Raw genomic sequence first — 18,227 nt, 5'->3', positions numbered from 1 at the left:
GCATCATTGTTTTTGCAACTAAAAACTAGACACAGAGATAATGCCCCTTCAATAGTGAAATCAGGGCCGACCCGGTGGCTCAGGTGGTTAGAGCTCCGTGCTCCTAACTCCGAAGGCATGGGCCAGTGGGCTCTCAACCACAAGGTTGCTGGTTCAACTCTGAGTCCCGCAAGGGATGGTGGGCAGCGCCCCCTGCAACCAGCAAGGGCAACTGGACCTGGAGCTGAGCTGCGCCCTCCACAACAAAGACTGAAAGGACAACAACTTGAAGCTGAACGGCACCCTCCACAACTAAGATTGAAAGGACAACAACTTGACTTGGAAAAAAGTCCTGGAAGTACACACTGTTCCCCAATAAAGTCCTGTTCCCCTTCCCCAATAAAATCTTAAAAAAAAAAAAAAATAGTGAAATCACTCAGCACATTATGGTATATTCACTCTGTGGAAGGAATATTATGCAGCTATTTAAAATTATGAGTTAGATTTCTACCAGATGAATAGAAAGTTTTTCCATGGGGGTTCTATTGTGCAAATAAGAATAATGTGTATCATATAACACATTTTTACACAACCAGCAATGACAAAATTAATAACCTTTGCATGTATATGTACAGATATATGTATATCTGTACATATATATGTATGCATACATAGGATCATGTGACTAGAGAAGGAACACACTAGAGATTTTAATTCTGAATGATTGGGAAAACAAAACAAGAAAAAGACACTAAAAACAAAATGTATAACATCGCATTTGTCTAAAATTATATATAAGTTGGTTATATATGTAAAGATATTAAATAAAAATAATTTCATAGAAACTGCACATATTTCATAAGAAGTTTTGTAACATACAAATGGAAAGGGAAATGGGTATCTTAGAAACCACAAAGTCAAATTCTTGATTTTTTGAGAGTTAACTAAGCATATGTATAATTTTTGGTTTGTTTTGTTTCTGTAGTAATCCCACTGAATGAAGAAGTTCTGGTAACATTAGGAAAGGAAGAGGTAAGTCACTTAATGAATTTGTAATAACTTCAAATAATTTATAACTAGAAGTGTTTTAGATAAGTTCATCACAGAAAAAGTAGGATGACACCACTTTAAGATCATAATAATTTTCTGTTCTGATTTTAATGTTTTATTAAACAATATTTCAAAATATTTGAATTTTGAACTCAATTTGAACTCAATATCAGAACTATTGCTAAGTCAGTATATGTGAACCTTACTCTTATACTTAATTTTCAGTTGATTAAACTGTATAATAAAAGCAAAAAGGTAAAACATAGATAAATGATCACACATAAACATCTGTCCTTTTCAAATCTTCGCATAAATGTCAATGAAGACATGGTTTTAAAGTATAAATCCATTAGGTCAAAATATAAGAGAAAAGAAAGAATCAAACAAAAATTTTAATAAGGTTGTAGAGCATGGGAAGAGGTAATTATCTGTAAGCCTACAGACAGAAGAGGAATGAAAGATTATCTGCCCTACAGAATTAAAGAAATGCCTGGGATTTGAAGGTACCTGTTACTGCTACATTCAAGGTTCAAGTGAGGAGCTAAAAACAAGGAAATTTCTTTAAAGTTGGAACACAGACCAAAAAAAAAAAAAAGTTAGAACACAGACTATTATATCTTCTCTCTCATTCTCTTTTTTTTGCAATCAAACAGCTAACTGTTTTTACGCCCACACCTGAAAACTGGAGGTATGTGGTATGGAGACATAAACCATTGAGGTGCTGGACTCAGGGACACCAGGTTGAGTGTTAGTAGGTGTGGTATACAGGTCAAAAGTCAAACTAGCAGAACACCAACTTAAAAAAGGAGCACTTCACACCCCCAAGGATGGATATAATCAAGACAGTAACAAGTGTGTGGATACTGCTAGTGGGAATGTAAAATATTGCAGCCACTTTGCAAAACAGTCTGGTAGTTCCTCAAATAGTAAAAAGAGTTAGTTATAATACTATTTGAACCAGCTGTTTCACTCCTAGGTATATACCCAAGAGAAATGAAAATGTGTGTGTGTGCACACAAAAACTTACACATTAATGTTCATAGCAACATTTTCTTAATGGCTGAAAAGAGGAAGCAACCCAAATGTCCATCAACTGGGGAATGGATAAATAAAATGTGCTATATCTATACAATGGAACATTATTTGTCAATAAAAAAATGAAGTAATGGTATATGCTAAAAATCGGGTGTACCTTGCAAACATGCTAAATGAAAGAAGTTGGTGACAAAGAATCACATACTACATGATTCCCCTTATATAAAATTACCATACTAGGTCAATCTAAAAGAGACACAAAGTAGATTGTTGCTTGTTGGTTAAGGCTGGGTGATTGGAGAGGAAATAGTGAGTGACTGCGCACTGTATAAAATATGACCAGTAGAAGTTCCAAAATAGAAAAAAAAAAATGGAAGGGAAAAAAATAATAAAATAATTTATAAACATTTTCCCAGAATTAAAGATAATGATTCTTCACACTGAAAAAGTCCACCAAGAGTTAAAAATGATACATGGCATAATGATCCAGCATAATTTTTTTTCTCTGATAGCAGCCATTAGGCCAGCAACTATAGTTTGGACTGGCCGAAATCCAAACTTGATGCAGTGCCAGCATCTGCCTCAGACATTCTTTCATTTTACCTATACAAATAAAAATAATAATGGGGTTGAATATTTAGCTTGTTTCTCATTATTTTGCATTTCCTTACAATCCAGTGAGCCAACTCTGGGAATTGTTTCTATCATTTCTAAATTTCATTAATAATTTCTACCTGCAGAAACTGATGACAGTGCAGCTGTTATAGCTTTGTTGATTTAGTAACCATCAGGAATCAGATTCTTTACCATCTGCTCCATCATCTTTCCTTTTCTCAGAGTGCTTTTGCCAGGGTTACTAGAGCAAATCCCACTTCTGATGCCACCTGTGTCAGGGTTTTCCCCAAGACCACTCTCCGGTTCAGTGATTCATTAGTTTGGCTCACAGGACTCAGAAGAGCTGTTATACTCATGGTTACGGTATATTATATATAGTGAGAGGATATGGATCAAAATGAGCAAATGGAAAAGGCACATGGACCAAGCTTATAGGAGTCATTTCCCAGTGGAGTTGCACGGATGTGGTTAATTCTCCCTGAAACTTTGTGAGACAAACATGGGTAAAACAAACAGGGAAGTTCCCCTGAGCCTGTTGTTCAGGGTTTTTATCAGAAGTCAGTCCATATGCATGCAGGGCCTCTTTGATTGACTCCAGCTACTCAGATGTCAGCATCCAGAGCAAAATTGCATTCATCATGAATCACAGTTAGGAATCAACTCTGTAATCAAACTGGTACCAACTGGCCCAATGCTGAAGGCACGGCACACACAAGCACTCTTTATCTGGCAGAATATTCCAAGGTCTCAGAGATGCTCTTCTAGGAGTCCACCAGGGAACCAGGGACCAGTCCTGAAGACAGGACTTTCTTGTAATGTGCAGAGTTTGTGCAGCCTTGGCCTCCTGGATTAACCCTTTCCTGCATACTTGTTTTTTTCCTTAACAGTGTCTTTTGAAGAACATAAGCTCCTAATTTCATTAACTCCATTTCATCTAGTTTTCTTTTAAAGTTTGTGCTCAAGTATAGGAAATATTTGTCCAATTTAAGGTCACAAAGATTTTCATGTTTTCTTTTAGAAATTTTAAAGTTTTAGTTTTCACATTTAGATCTATGATCCATTTTGAAATAATGTTTATATATAAAATGAGTTATTGGTAAAGGTTCACTTTTTTTCATACAGATACAAATTGTTTTAGCACAAATTATTGAAAGAAATAGATTTTTCTTGAATTTCCTTTGTACATTTATTGAAAATCAATTGACCATGTACATGTGGATCTGTTTCTAGACTCATTTGTTCTCCATTCTGTGCTGTGGATGTTTGTCTTCCTTTGTCTGTGTTTCTGTCTTTAGGCCAATATATTGTTTTATTTACTGAAACTTTATAATATGTCTTAAAATTAAATTAGTATGAGTTATCTAACTTTGTTCTTTACCAAAATTGCTTCATATTTTCATGTAAATTAGAGTTGGCTTGTCATTCTATCGCATATAAAAGCTTACTGGAATTTTGAGATTTTCCTGAATTTATAGTTTAATATAGGGAGAATTGACATCTTTAATGTACTGAATCACAATTCAAATCCATAAGCACTGTTTGATCTCTGCATTGATTTAGGTATCCATTTATATGGTATTTAAAAAATGTATCTCACCAATGTTTTGTACTTCACTGTATCAATAGACTAAAAAAGGGGAAAAAAAGAACTTGACCATATCAATGAATTCAGAAAGAATAAGTGACAAAATCTAATATTAATTCATGAATTAAAGGAAAACTTCATAAATTGTAATAGAAGTGTGCATGTATATTACATGTTTTGTTAAATTCATCCCTTTAGTATTCCATATTTTTGATGCTATTAAAATGATATTCTTTTTTAAATTTCAATTTCTAATTATTTACTGCTGGGATATACAAATGCAATTAACATTTACCTATGATCTTGCACCTAGTGATCATGAGAAACTCCTTTATTCTAGTAGCTCTTTTCTAGATTCCATAGGATTTTCTATGTAGCTAGTCATGTCATCTGAGATCAAAGGAAGTTTTACTTATTTCTTTCCATATGGATGCTTTTATTATCTTTTTCTCGACTTATTGTACTGTCCTGAAACATTTAGTAATATATAGAATAAAAGTGGTGACAATGAACATTTTTGCCTTGATCTTAATCTTAGCGGATAGCATTCACTGTTTCGCCATTAAGTGTGATTGTTAGCAGCAGGGTTTTCATTGATGCCCTTAATTAAGTTGAGGAAAATGTCTTCTGTTACAATTTATGAAGTCTTTTTAAAAAATCATAAATTAATATTGAATTTTGTCACTATTTCTGCATTCATTGAGAAGATCAAAAATGTGTTTTCTTTTTTGGTCTGTTCATATAGTAAATTACATTGATTGATTTTTAAAAGTTGATTTGGACTGTTTATACATTCCTAGGATAAGTCCCACTTTGCTGTAATGTATTAATTTTTTTATTTCTTGATAGATTTAATTTACTAAAATTTTATTAAGACTTTAATTTTATTAAATTTTAATTTTATTAAATCTTTATTAAGACTGTGTTGATGAGAGATGTTGGTCTGTGGTTTTCTTTTCTTGTGACATATTTGTCAGGCTTTGGTATCAGGGCAATACCAGCTTCATAGAATAAACAGTAGTATTCTCTCTTCGAAAGTGTTTGTATAGAATCAATATTATTTATTCCTTAAATGTTTGTTAGAATTCACAGGTGAAGCCATCTGGGCCTGGTGTTCTTTGTGGGAAAAATTTTAACTACAAATTCAGTTTTTTTGCTGCTAGTCAGGTTTCCTGTTTTCTCTGAATGAGCTTTGGTAGCTTGTGTCTTTCAAAGAGTTTGTCCATCTCATCTAATTTGTCAGATTTATTGAGATAAACTCTTCATAGCATTCCCCCATTACCATTTTAATTTTTGTAGTAACGTCACCATTTTTATTCCTGACATTGGTAATTTGTGTCCTTTTTTCCTCCTATGATTAGTCTGGGTAATTCTATTGACTGTATCAAAAAATCAGCTTTGGAGTTCCTTGATTTTCCCCCATATTTCTTTTTGGTTTTTTGTTTCATTGATTTAGTTTTTTATCATTATTTTTTCTTCAGCTTAATTTTTTTTTTAATTTTTTTATTAGTTTCAGGTACACAAGACAAAGTAATACTCAGATGTTTATCATTTATATCCCTCACACTGTGTGAACCCCGCTCCCCCAACTTCAGCTTAATTTTTGTTTTATTTGTCCTTTTTCTAGTTTTTTAGGATGGAAGCTGAGGTCATTAATTTGAGAGCTGTCTTTTTTCTACTATAGACTTTTAGTGATATAAATTCTCATCTGAGTACTGCTTTTGCTTTATCCCAGAAATTTTGTTTTTATTTTCAGACAGTTTATAATAATTTCTTATTTTCCTGTTGATTGCTTCTTTGACCCATGGGTTATATAGAAGTCTGTTTTTAGTATCCAAATATTTGCAAATTTTTCCAGGTATCTTTCTATTATTGATTTTTAATTCCATTGTTAGATAGTATTTAATGTAATATCAATATGGTTACATTGAAATCTATATATTTGAGTTTTTGTTTCTATTTGTTCTACCTTTTCTCTGTTCCTGCTTCTCTCTCGTCCCACTTTCTTGGATTAATTGTATTTGAAAATAACCCATTTTATGTACACTATGGCTTCCTTGTTTTATGTCTTCATTTTTTTTCATGATTGCTCTACTGTTTATAATATACAACTTTATATTATCACTGATTTAAATTTAGAAAAAGCTAATGGTAATGTTGATATCAAGAGAATGGAACACTAGCTAATGTTTTTCAAAACAAAAGGATACTAGAAAAAGTTCAGAATATATGGTAATTTCCTATTGCCACACAGTTCTCTTTTATGTTCCTCAAATACGTCAAGTGTACTCCTGCCTCAGGACCTTTGTACTTACAAATATCTGTGTCTGGAACATTTTTTTGCTAGATAGTGACATGGGTTATCTCTTGCCTTCTTTTTTGATTGCTAAACTGTTAACCTGATCAGAGAGGTCTTCCCACATCATAATTTCTATCATATATCTCATACCTGCCCCTCCTTTCTGTAGTCTTAGTTTGACTTATTTTTTTTTTTCATGGAACTTACCACTTAGTGGAGTTATATATTTTTTTGTCTAGATTCCTGACTTTGTTCTCTTCACCTTTGCTTCCCTGATTCCTTCAGTAAGCCTGGTAGAGAATACCTGATCAATAAATATTTGTTTAATGAATGACATTCATTTGTGCCTGTTTTTTCTCCTTAGAAAAGAGACCTGATCTACTTGGTTACTGAAAACTCACCATTATATTGCCTTTCAATAGGAAATTAAACTTTATTGCTTAAAAACCCCTTCTTAAATTTTTGTATTATATTTAACAATGAAATATTATAAAGAACTTAGTGCCTGCTGTATATTTCCCTTTCAAAGACTGCCTGCTCAGGTTTTTGCTGTTGATTTCTGAATATGCATTTTAGAATTATATGTAAATTTTACTGTCATTCTGAAATATAACTGTTTATAAGATTAAAGACTAAGCAATTAATTTATTATTTTGTTCTAGTTCCAAAAACTGAGACATGATCTTGAATTGGTACTATCTACTATTCAGTCAAAGAATGAAAAGTTAAAGGAAGACTTGGAAAGGTATATTTATATTATAATTACCATTAATCATTGATATGTGTCGAATTGGCATTAATATTTTATTTGGCTATTGTTTGTTTTGCTTTTCCACATTAAAGGGAGCAACAATGGTTGGATGAACAGCAACAGGTATTGGAATCTCTTACTGTACTACACAGTGAATTAAAACATCAAATTGTGACAGTTTCTGAATCGAGGTACTATTTTTATGTTCTAGGTTTTTAAACTAGGAAAAAGTAATTTATTTTTTGTTATATGAAATACATAGATGAAAAGAGATAAATTTCACTAGAAATTGTGAGTTTTACCATAACTTTTGCCATCTATTAGTTACGTGATCTTCTATGAATGACTTGACTTTCAGTTTCCTTATATATTAAATAGAGAACATTACTTTCATAAAGCTAGTTATATTTGTTTTGAGCAAATGAAGTTTGAACAGAGTTCTTGATCAACCTTATGGGTAACCAGTTACATACACTTACATATTTTATCAGTGAAATATTTCTTTTAATTTTTTTGAAACCTATTAGAATCTTTAATGAGCTGAAAACTAAACTGCATGATACAAAAGAATATAAGGAGAAACTATTGATTACCTTGAGTGAGTTTCTAGAAGACCACTTCCCTCTGCCTGATAGAAATGTTAAAAAGAAAAAGGTAAGTTTTAGAAAAGACATTCTGTAGATATTCATGGATGAATTTGTTTCAGATAAGGTTAAATGTAAATTTTCTGATAGTTTTATGTTAATTGTACGTTACACACACATGTAAATGTAGAAAAACAGTCCATCACCACATTAAAATATTTATTGAAAAATTAGAAGCAACCTAATTGTTCAATAATATAGGATTAGTTAAATACATTTTTTATGTTGTATCCATATGATGAGGAAAATGGATAAAACACAGATGATTAAATTGTATAATTTGTACCAAATGATGTAATAGTGCTTATGTCTGGGGGCTAGGATTGTAGATGAGATGTGTTTTCATTTTTAAGTATTTTCTAGATTTTTCCATGAACACATGTAACTTTTAAAATTAGAAGAATTACTGTTTACAATCTGTTAATGTAAGTTACTATTTTAATAGTAGTTAAGATGGAATAAACCTTTTCCACAAAAGCAAATAAATATTTCAATGGATGACAGAAAATTGAGAACAGCCACCTTAATTTCTTTCTTATAACAGAATATTGTGTAAATGAAACGTGGAAGTAGAATAGGCATTGAAATTGGCATCAGAATGATCTTTTTAAAAATATGTAGTTTAATCATTTTTCAACATAAAGCGTCTGATGGCTTCCTACACAATGAAGTCTATAAACTCCTTAGAGAAATGAATCTGTATGCTTGACTTTGTCTATCTCTTTAGCCCCCTTTCCAATCATTCTTTATCCATCTCTTGCTTGAATCCATTCAACCATACTATTATTGTTCCAGCAAGTTTGCAATGACCTGTCACCTTTTGTGCCTTACATATTATATTCCTTCTGCTTACAAAATGCTTTCTATCTAGTGAGGATAGCAAATTCCCACTTATGACAACTCAAACATCATCTTTTGTGTGAACCATTGAATGAAGCTTAAATGTGATCTTATTAGGATTTATCACATAATTTTGTAGTTATCATTTATGTCGATCTAATTATTCCCTCACCATGCACTGAGCTCCTTGATGTGTTTAATTCATCTTTGTGTCTTTACTATCTTTCATGTCTATTATGTACCTTCTAAGTTCATATAAGTTCATATTTATTGAATAATTGTAAGTATGTATACTAGGAAAACGAGAAGAAGTTCTCTTGGTTTTCTTACAGTCTTTTTTTTTTAATTCTTGCCTTTATTCTTTTAACTATCAGTAGGCTTTACATTTGTTACGGACTATCCTGTTTCCCTGAAAATACGACCTAGCCAGTCAGCTCCAATGTGTCTTTGGAGCAAAAATTAATACTATGTCTCCCGTTCTATCCATTGTTACCTATACCCCTTATTTATTTCTGAATTGTTGACACTTTATGTTAACTGTTTTATTAAGTTCATGATTCTTTATCTACTAATGATAATAATGCAACATTAACACACTTATTTTCTGATCCTTGTCTCCCTGTTTTTCAACTTTTTTTTTTAACCTGTAACTTCTCCACTAATAGAACCAGAGGTTTGAGGCATTCTGAAAAGGAAACGTTGATTACCAGAAGTCATCATGTTTTCATTAAGTTGTATTTGATAAGCTCATTTTTTTAAATGAAATTTATGAACTATTGATATGTCACAAAATGATAGATTACTTTCTCTCTGTCAAGCAATAATACTGGATGTAATACTGGATATATTAATAAGCTCAAGCTGCTATAAGAAATTACTGCAGACTAGGTGGCTTAAACAGAATAAATTTATTTTCATACAGTTCTGGAGGCTAGATGTCCAAGAGCAAGGTGCCATCAGAGTTGATTTCAGCTGAGGCCTTTCTTTCTTGCTGTGTCCTCACATGGCCTTCTCTCTGTGAGTATAGAGAGAGAGAGAGAGAGAGCTCTCTGGTGTCTATTATTATTATTATTATTATTATTATAAGGACACCAGTTGGATTAGGGCCCCACTGTTAAGACCGTATTTAACCTTAATCACCTCATTAACAGTAATCTCAAGATCCATCCATGTTGTCGCAAATGACACTATTTCATCTTTTCTTATGGCAGAATAGTATTCCATTGTGTATATATACCACAACTTCTTTATCCAGTCATCTGTGGCAGGAAACTTTGGTTGTTTCCATGTCTTGACCACTGTAAATAAAGCTGCAATGAACATTGGAGCACACATGTCTTTATGGATAAGTGTTTTCAGATTTTCTGGGCAGATACCCAAAAGAGGGATTGCTGGGTCATATGATAATTCTACTCTTAGTTTTTTGAGGAACCTCTATACTGCCTTCCCTAGCAGCTGCACCAGTCTGCATTCTTACTATCAGTGTATGAGGGTTCCTTTTCCTCCACAGCTTTTCCAACATTTATTATTATTTGTCTTGTTGATAATAGCCATTCTAACTGGTGTGAGGTGATAATCTCGTTGTGGTTTTTATTTGCATTTCTCTGATGATAAGTGATGTTGAGCATCTTTTCATATATGTGTTGGCCATCTGTATGTCCTCTTTGGAGAAATGTCTATTCAGGTCCTCTGCCCATTTTTTAATTGGATTGTTTGTTTTTCAGTTGTTGAGTTGTATGAGTTCCTTATATATTTTGGATATTAGGCACTTATCACAAGCATTGTTTGCAAATATCTTCTCCTATTCATTTGGTTGCCTCTTTATTTTGTTGATGGTTTCTTTTGCGTGCAGAAGCTTTTTAGTTTGATATAGTCACGTTCATTTATTTTAGCTTTTACTTCTTTTGCCTTTGAGGTCAAATTCATAAAATGCTCTTTGAACCCAAGGTCCATAAGTTTAGTACCTATGTTTTCTTCTATGCAATTTATTGTGAAATAAGTCACAGAAAAATCGAGAACCATATGACTTCACTGATATGTGGGATATAAAACTGAAAGCAACAAAGGAGCAAGACAAGTAAAGAAACAAAAACTCATAGACACAGACAATAGTTTAGTGGTTCCCAGAGGGTAAGGGGAAGGAGGGGTGGTACATGAGGGGAAATGGGGTCAAATATATGGTGATGGAAGGAGAACTGACTCTGGGTGTTGAACCCACAGTGTGATATATATATCTATCTATATATCAGAGAATTATACACCTGAAACCTATGTAGCTTTACTAATCATTGTCACCCCAATACATTTTAATTAAAAATAAATAAATAAAGGCTTTTCAAAGTGAAAAAAAAATCGCTTCTTTAAAGGCTCTCCAAATATAATCACATTGGTTAGGACTTCAACATATGAATTTTGGAGGGCACAGTTCAATCCAGAACAGTGGACTTTATCATTCAAAGATGTATACACAGAAGAAAGACAACCAGAGTCACTCCATGAAATCATTAACATTAGGTGAATATCTATTGAGACATTTTTCTAAACCCATACATGTATAGAAACATAAGTGGAATGATGGATGGGTGGATCAATATAATTTTGTATATGCTAATATAAAATAAGTATTAGAGGGAATTTTCTTACATTTGATAGAAGAAAAGTGAATGAAGTTGAATTGTTGAACTCAGATACATATTTCTTTGCTTTAAGTGATTTTAGTTCTAGAGAGATCCCTAATATAAAGAAAATTAAATTAGAAAAACATAAAAGATTATAATAGTTTGTTTAATTTTATCTTTTAACTTTAAGCTGTATTCATTGGCTCCCTGCTATGAAAGATGAGGAAATTAACATTCTTCCTCTTAACCCTTATTCCAATTTGTGTTATTTATTTTTACTTTGGCAAGTCTATAGCATTTATATTCTGTTTTGATACCATCATTAATGTATATGCTTAGTCTTTATTTCACTTTGTATGGGATTCAATAATTATCATCTTTTACCATTCATTTTTGAATTTTTAAGTTTAATTCATTGTTTTATTTGATGGGTTTCTTTGACAGGTAATTTGTTCAAGAATTCCTAGGTGTTTTATTTTTTAAATTTTTGAATGCTGAAAATAATTTATTTGCCTTATACTCAAAGGATACTTTTGGCACATTTTAAAAAACATCTCAAGACTTGGTAGGGATTGCTCCATTCTGAGATGGAATGTGCAATAGAGAAGTCTGAGGCCAGCCTGTAGATGTCTTGCTGCTTCTGACTATGTGCCTGAAGACTTCTTTATCTTTGACCTTCAGTGACTTAACCGGATAGGTCACAATGTTGATCATTTATTAGTCATTTTGCTCTGAAGATGATATATTGTTTCCAGGGACAGATTTATGTCACCTTTTATTTCAGAGAAATTTTATTTTATATCTTACATTGTTTATCAAGTCCTTATGTTGAAACATTTTTTCCTTGTTTGCTTTATTTTTCCTTCTGTGTTTTCTTTGATTGTCTTAAACCTTTATATTTTAATCTATGCCTTCCTGCTTATTTCTGTATCAATTCTGTAATTGTGTTTGCTTTCATCACTAGTGAATCATATGCTGCTTTTCACCACTCTTTGATTTAGCAAGATATTAGAGGTGAGGAGACTTTGACATCCAGCTTTACTCAGGAATTACATTTATTTTTGTGAGGGTTATTTTACTATTTCTTTAATATTTTTGTATTTTTGTAAGACTTTATATGGATTGCATGTTACTCTTTGACTGGTAACTAATGTACTAGCTGTCACTATAGTTGGTGACTTTGCAGTTAATTAAATGTGTGAACTCAAAAGCTGCTGATTAGGATTAGTATTGTCTTGGAAGGAGATTTCTAGCAGTTTCCCTTACAGCCTTGTCCTGTTCAACATTTTAAACTGTTATTTGGATAAAGAGGTAGAAGACTTGGTCATCAAAGGTTGGAAAGATATGAAGCTGTAAGGGCTAGATAGTAAATACTTGTATATTGGATGACAGTTAGCACTGTATTTTTCAGCTGGCCAGGAACGAGGCCAAATAAAATAGGATGATGTTTAGAGGAGGTACATTGAATATTTTCCTTGGGTTTAAAACATTAAATAAAGATTGAAGGTGACATATCTTAGATAGATGTATGAAAAAAGCTGGCATTTTAGATGATAGTATGTTCCGATCGAGGTCTGCAGGGCGAAATAGACGTCCACAAGCTAATGCAATCTTCAACTTAATGAATAGAATTCCAGCATCTACAAATATGGATATGAGTCTTCCTTTTTGTCTTTGGTGTTTGAGTCATTCCTATATCATTGTGGAAACTGGAATAAAAAAGCAAAAAAGACAAATTAGGGCACTTTCAGAGAACAACCATAATACTAAAGGGCTGCAAGTGTATGGCTTCTGAAAAATAATTGAAGGAACTAATGATTAATAAAGAGAGGAGTTGAGGCTCATAATAACTGTCTTCAAATATTTGAGGAACTTTTGCAGGGAATTGGATTGAGATTTATTCTGTCATTTCAGAGGAAAAAAGCTACAGTGAGTTAACATTGGGAACTGTCAAGAACTATAGCAAGGTGAACAAGTTTCCTGTCCTGAAGCTGTAAAAACACAGTCTGAAAATGTCATTTATTTGGGATATTTTGATTGGGCGGTTCAAACACTAGACTTTTATATATGAGTGTATGTAATATGTACAACATAACTTATCCCTTATAAATATAAATAGTCTGAATTGTATCTTCTAGTAATTGCAAAAGTTTTCAATTTTTAGAGGTTTCAACTGTGTTTTTATGAACCTTGCTGTTTAGTAAAAGCAGGTTGTTTACTTTCAGAATTCTTTTTAAATCACCTAATTATAAATGTTTGGCTTTAGTATGCCTTGTGACACTGTAATTAATAAATGTTAATTTTTTAAATTTTATAATAAATACAATCTAATATTCAGCCATAGGCAGAACTGAAGTGTTAATTCTTTGTTATTCACATTTCTCTCAAAGAAAAATATTCAAGAATCAACTGCACAGCTGATAACACTGCATGAAATATTAGAGGTGAGTGTTTTATCTTAAAGATGTCGCTTACTTACTAATTAGTGAACAATTATACATAGGCTTGAAAAAAAATACTGCTTTAGAAAAAATACTTTAGTTCTTAAGGTATACACCAATCTTAAACATATTAATTATCTTTAATATAAAATTAGTTTCTGTTTTTTATACAATACTAGAAAGAATATTTTCATTTTTTAAAAGAACATGAAATTAGAGTCTAACTCTTAATCATATTCCCAAGATTACTACTTTAAGAACATTTTTATGATGTTATTTATTATTTACATGGTGAAATCTTGTGCTGTTACATGGATGGTATCTTAGTTGGCAATGCAGCATTCTTTGAAAAATACGTAAGTGAGTTTACGGATTCTTTCAACTAGGTTGCAGAAATTCATGCACAATTTTTTCTTAAATAACATCAGCCTCTTTTTTCATAATGCAAGGACTGAATAATCCCAACTTTTTCCGCTTGACATTTACCTTTCTTAACAAATATCTTTGATCTTTTTAAAACAATGTTTTTGAACTTTAGCCAATTATCAAATATGTTAAATATTTGAGAAGATCTTGATATGACAATCCATTGCAAATTGGGCAGAGAAGGTAAAATAGTCTATGAAGAAAGAGATCTTTAACAGTTAGCGTGTGTTTTTAAAATCATTGGTAAGATTAGAAGAAAGAGTGCTATCAGAAAACTTGTTTCATTGTAATTTTATGAATTGGATGCTGAAGTCTGTTTTTATCTAGCTAAGTAGTTTGGTGTTTCAGGATATTTTAATATAGAATATTGCTTTGGAAGTAAAATACAAATTATTAGATTTGTGATTAGCCTCTTTTAACATATTTTTAGTTATTCTATTTTATACTGAAACTAATAAATTATTGTTTCTCATGGATGACAACTTTTTTTTAATAAAAACTGTCATAAGTGGCAGATATGGACAGTTATTAACTGGGAAATATATGTGTAATTTTTGAATATTATACTATGAGATTCCATCTAAAACTTATAATTACAAACCATATTTTGTCTCCAACACTTATATTATCAATGATAAAGGTCACCAATATATAAGCTGCAATTCAGTGAAAAATGAAACAATATATATGTTCATTTTAAAGTTAAATATTAGCATTTAATTATTGCTGGCATCTATTAGAATTTTAATTAATATAATTGAAGTTAGAAATGAAAAGTAAGGATGGTTTTAAATTGTATTAAAATAAACAATTGCTCTAAAATAGGAATACTATTTAATTATTTTATCATCATACCTAAAAGAATGAGACCAAAAGATTCTTTTTCCCCAGTATGTGTACTTGAAAGAGCTAAAGTTCATGATAGATGAAAACATCATTTCAAGAATTAAGATGCTGATAGTATTATGAAATGTGATTTAGATGAGAGCTTCGTAGTTACACTTTTATTTTTATGGCACTTAATATTTGTATAAATTATGCTTCTTCTTTTTCATATTCCTTAAAGTAATATGTTTTAATTTTAGCTTTGGTCTGGCAATTCAGAGATACACTGTCTAATTCATGATCTGCCACTATAACTTTCCCCTTGAGGAATCTCTTAACCTTTCTGAATTCTGGTTTTGTAATTTGTAGAGACAGAGTGTAGTACCTCAGGAGGCAGAATAAAAATTGATATACATTTAGCATTTTTCATAGAACATTAGTGTTCAAAGAATTTCAGTTACGTGTTTCTCAAAAAAAATTTTCCTAATGTCAGTGGATCTAGGAAAGACAGGTTGTTTTCGGTGCACATTAGCAATCTTTCCCCACCTTATTTGACCAGAGAACCCTGGCTTTCAAGACTAAGAACATCCTTAGGGAGACCAATTCAATGGAATACTTGTACAGTTTGGGAAATGTTAGCTTATATAATTTACTACAAATACTCAAAACTTCTGTTTGTAGTTGTAATCCCTCAACATCCTTAGTGAAGAAATCAAAGATATTCAGGATGCAGTTGAAGGAAGTGATGATGATAGAATAGTTTTGAAGATTTATCATTAGAACAGGTGTTTTGGAGGGAGCACAGGGCTGGTGATTTCTTGTTCCCCCAAATATTAAGACATGCATGTATTTTGAATTTTGCACATACTTTGTTGAGTATTTATTTAACTTTCTTGTTTTTATTTTTAAGAAGTAGTTATGCCCAAACTTCTAACCTAAAGAAATTATTAGTGCCAAAAGAGTGGGAGAATTGTAAATGCCTTTTAACTAGTTTTTAGGAAATGTTTTCAAAGTTAAGATGTAGAGATTAATTTTAAAGCTTCTTCTTTCACTAATATCTATAGTGAATTTTTCTTTTAAAAAAGAAAATTATTTAATACATAGAATTATGATATAAACAATTATTCAAAGAAAAAAACATTCATTCTTTGGTAAAAAACTGTATTAATCTTTTATTATAGCTGTATCAATTTTTTTCCCAAGTAAGGTATATTTTGAATGTTTTTTCCCCCTAGATTCTTTTAAATAAATTATTTGATGCTCCACATGATCCATATGTCAAAGTTAGTGATTCTTTTTGGCCACCTTACGTTGAGCTGCTCCTGCGTAATGGAATTGCCTTGAGACATCCAGAAGATCCAACCCGGATAAGATTAGAAGCTTTCCATCAGTAACAAGATGGTCTCTTTTTTCACACAGTACTTAAAGAATTTTGGATTATGAATCAAGAATAATGGAAACACTGAGGATTACTTGACTAAAGAACACTGTTTGCAAATTAAAGCACATAGTCCTTCTTTTATTCTTAAAATGACACATGCTGCCGTCTATTATTTAAAAATGGGCCTTTCATATTTCAGTCAGTACTTTGGTGTTTTAAACTGTATGGACGAGGATGCAAGTAAAAATATTCTAGACTTAATCATTCTAAAACATTTAGTGTACCTTACTTTTGCAATGCTTTTGGGGAAATTCTTTGTTAATTTATGATATTGCTAATGTAGTATTTTTTCTTTTAAACTTCATGACAGTTTCTTTTATGCATTTTTGAGTTCTATTTAGTACTTACCTTCTTTAACTTTAGGAATTAAAATGGAAAGTCCACTTAATTTGCAGATGGTTTTAAAATTGACTTAGTATCTGATGTAGAAGGAAGCATAATTTAAAAGTATTTAGTAAATCTGTTCCATGTATACTGTCTTATTTTTATATTTGTTAAAAATTGAAATATTAAAAAAAAGTATTGGATAGAGGTAGAAACCTATATTTTAATGTGAATCACATAACAAGTGATACATATTAAACCACTCATGATTGTTAATTATTACTAACAAAATTGTGTTCATAAAATTTTTGTTAATCTTTGTGACTTTTCTTTAAATAAAATTCTCTTATCAAAAAATATTTAGCATTTTTGGTGATGTGGTATGATATTTTTAGAAACTAAATAGACTTTTTGATAGGCAGATAATTGAAGATATTGTAGGACTCATTCAGGATTACTTACAAGCTAAACGAGAGAATTTCAAACCCATTTAAAATCCTTAGTTTTCTAAGAGGACTTAGTGTGTGCTTTTCATTTGAAAATGCTTTCTACTGTATATCATCCAAGTGTCTTGATTACCTTGAATACTTCATCTTTTTAAAAGTAAGTAAATGATACTCCAAGTATACCATGTCCCTTTTTGTAGAAAATACAAACACTTATATTTTAGTAAACGTAAGTTTTTTTACAGGAAGATATATATACCTTTCTAGATTATTCCAGTTGGGAGTCAAAGGAATGAGCCACTTTTTATTCCTTGAAGTTACTGGAGAAAGGGAGAAATGGTTCTGGCAATAAAAGCCTCACAGTAATTCTACAGAGCAGGTACTGATGTTGTCCGTAGACTTCTCTGTGTTGCAAATTACAGAAAGAAGAAAAAAGGCAATAAACAGCTCGATTTATTTGCTAAGTTTCATTTCACATTTTACTGATAAATACTGATTAGATCATTTTACTACCGTATCTTGTATAAGGCTCTAAGAAAACTGATTGCATCCTACTTTAATTTGCAACCTCCTTATACAGCAAGATTATTTGCCCACTTTTGATCTCAATCAGCAAAGTAAACTGTAGTAGAATTAGTCTTGATTTGTACTCCATCTAAGCTTACAGTCCTTGAAGCTTTTTGTGGTTGTGAGTATGTTGGAGAAAATGTTTCAAATTCTGAGGATCTATATGTATTTTCACTTTTTCACTGATTTAAGGAAATCACTGAAATTTGTTAAGACTTAGAATTTGTTTTTATTTCTAGCTCTTAAATATGATAATGCAAAATATCTGAAAATAATACCATATTCTAGTTTTCCTACACCAGATAGTGATGTTAACATAACTTAAAAACAAAAATTTGTTT

At 31.5% G+C, this 18,227-nt stretch overlaps 1 protein-coding gene across 1 annotated transcript in view; it reads left to right on the top strand.

Moving 5' to 3' along the window:
• Nucleotides 1-17,128, top strand: part of CENPK (centromere protein K) — a 32,580-nt gene extending 15,452 nt beyond the window's left edge. The window contains exons 5-10 of the mRNA XM_033111051.1: nt 965-1,011; nt 7,226-7,308; nt 7,407-7,505; nt 7,842-7,968; nt 13,807-13,860; nt 16,344-17,128. Coding sequence (XP_032966942.1) covers nt 965-1,011; nt 7,226-7,308; nt 7,407-7,505; nt 7,842-7,968; nt 13,807-13,860; nt 16,344-16,502 — 569 coding nt within the window. The 3' untranslated portion in view covers nt 16,503-17,128. The remainder of the gene's footprint in view (nt 1-964; nt 1,012-7,225; nt 7,309-7,406; nt 7,506-7,841; nt 7,969-13,806; nt 13,861-16,343) is intronic.
• Nucleotides 17,129-18,227: the final 1,099 nt, after the last annotated feature.

The sequence above is a fragment of the Rhinolophus ferrumequinum genome, chromosome 7 (genome assembly GCF_004115265.2).
Source record: "Rhinolophus ferrumequinum isolate MPI-CBG mRhiFer1 chromosome 7, mRhiFer1_v1.p, whole genome shotgun sequence".
Lineage (NCBI taxonomy): Eukaryota > Metazoa > Chordata > Mammalia > Chiroptera > Rhinolophidae > Rhinolophus > Rhinolophus ferrumequinum.
Note: the sequence above shows the minus strand (reverse complement) of the source record. Positions and strands in the feature narration are given on the sequence as shown.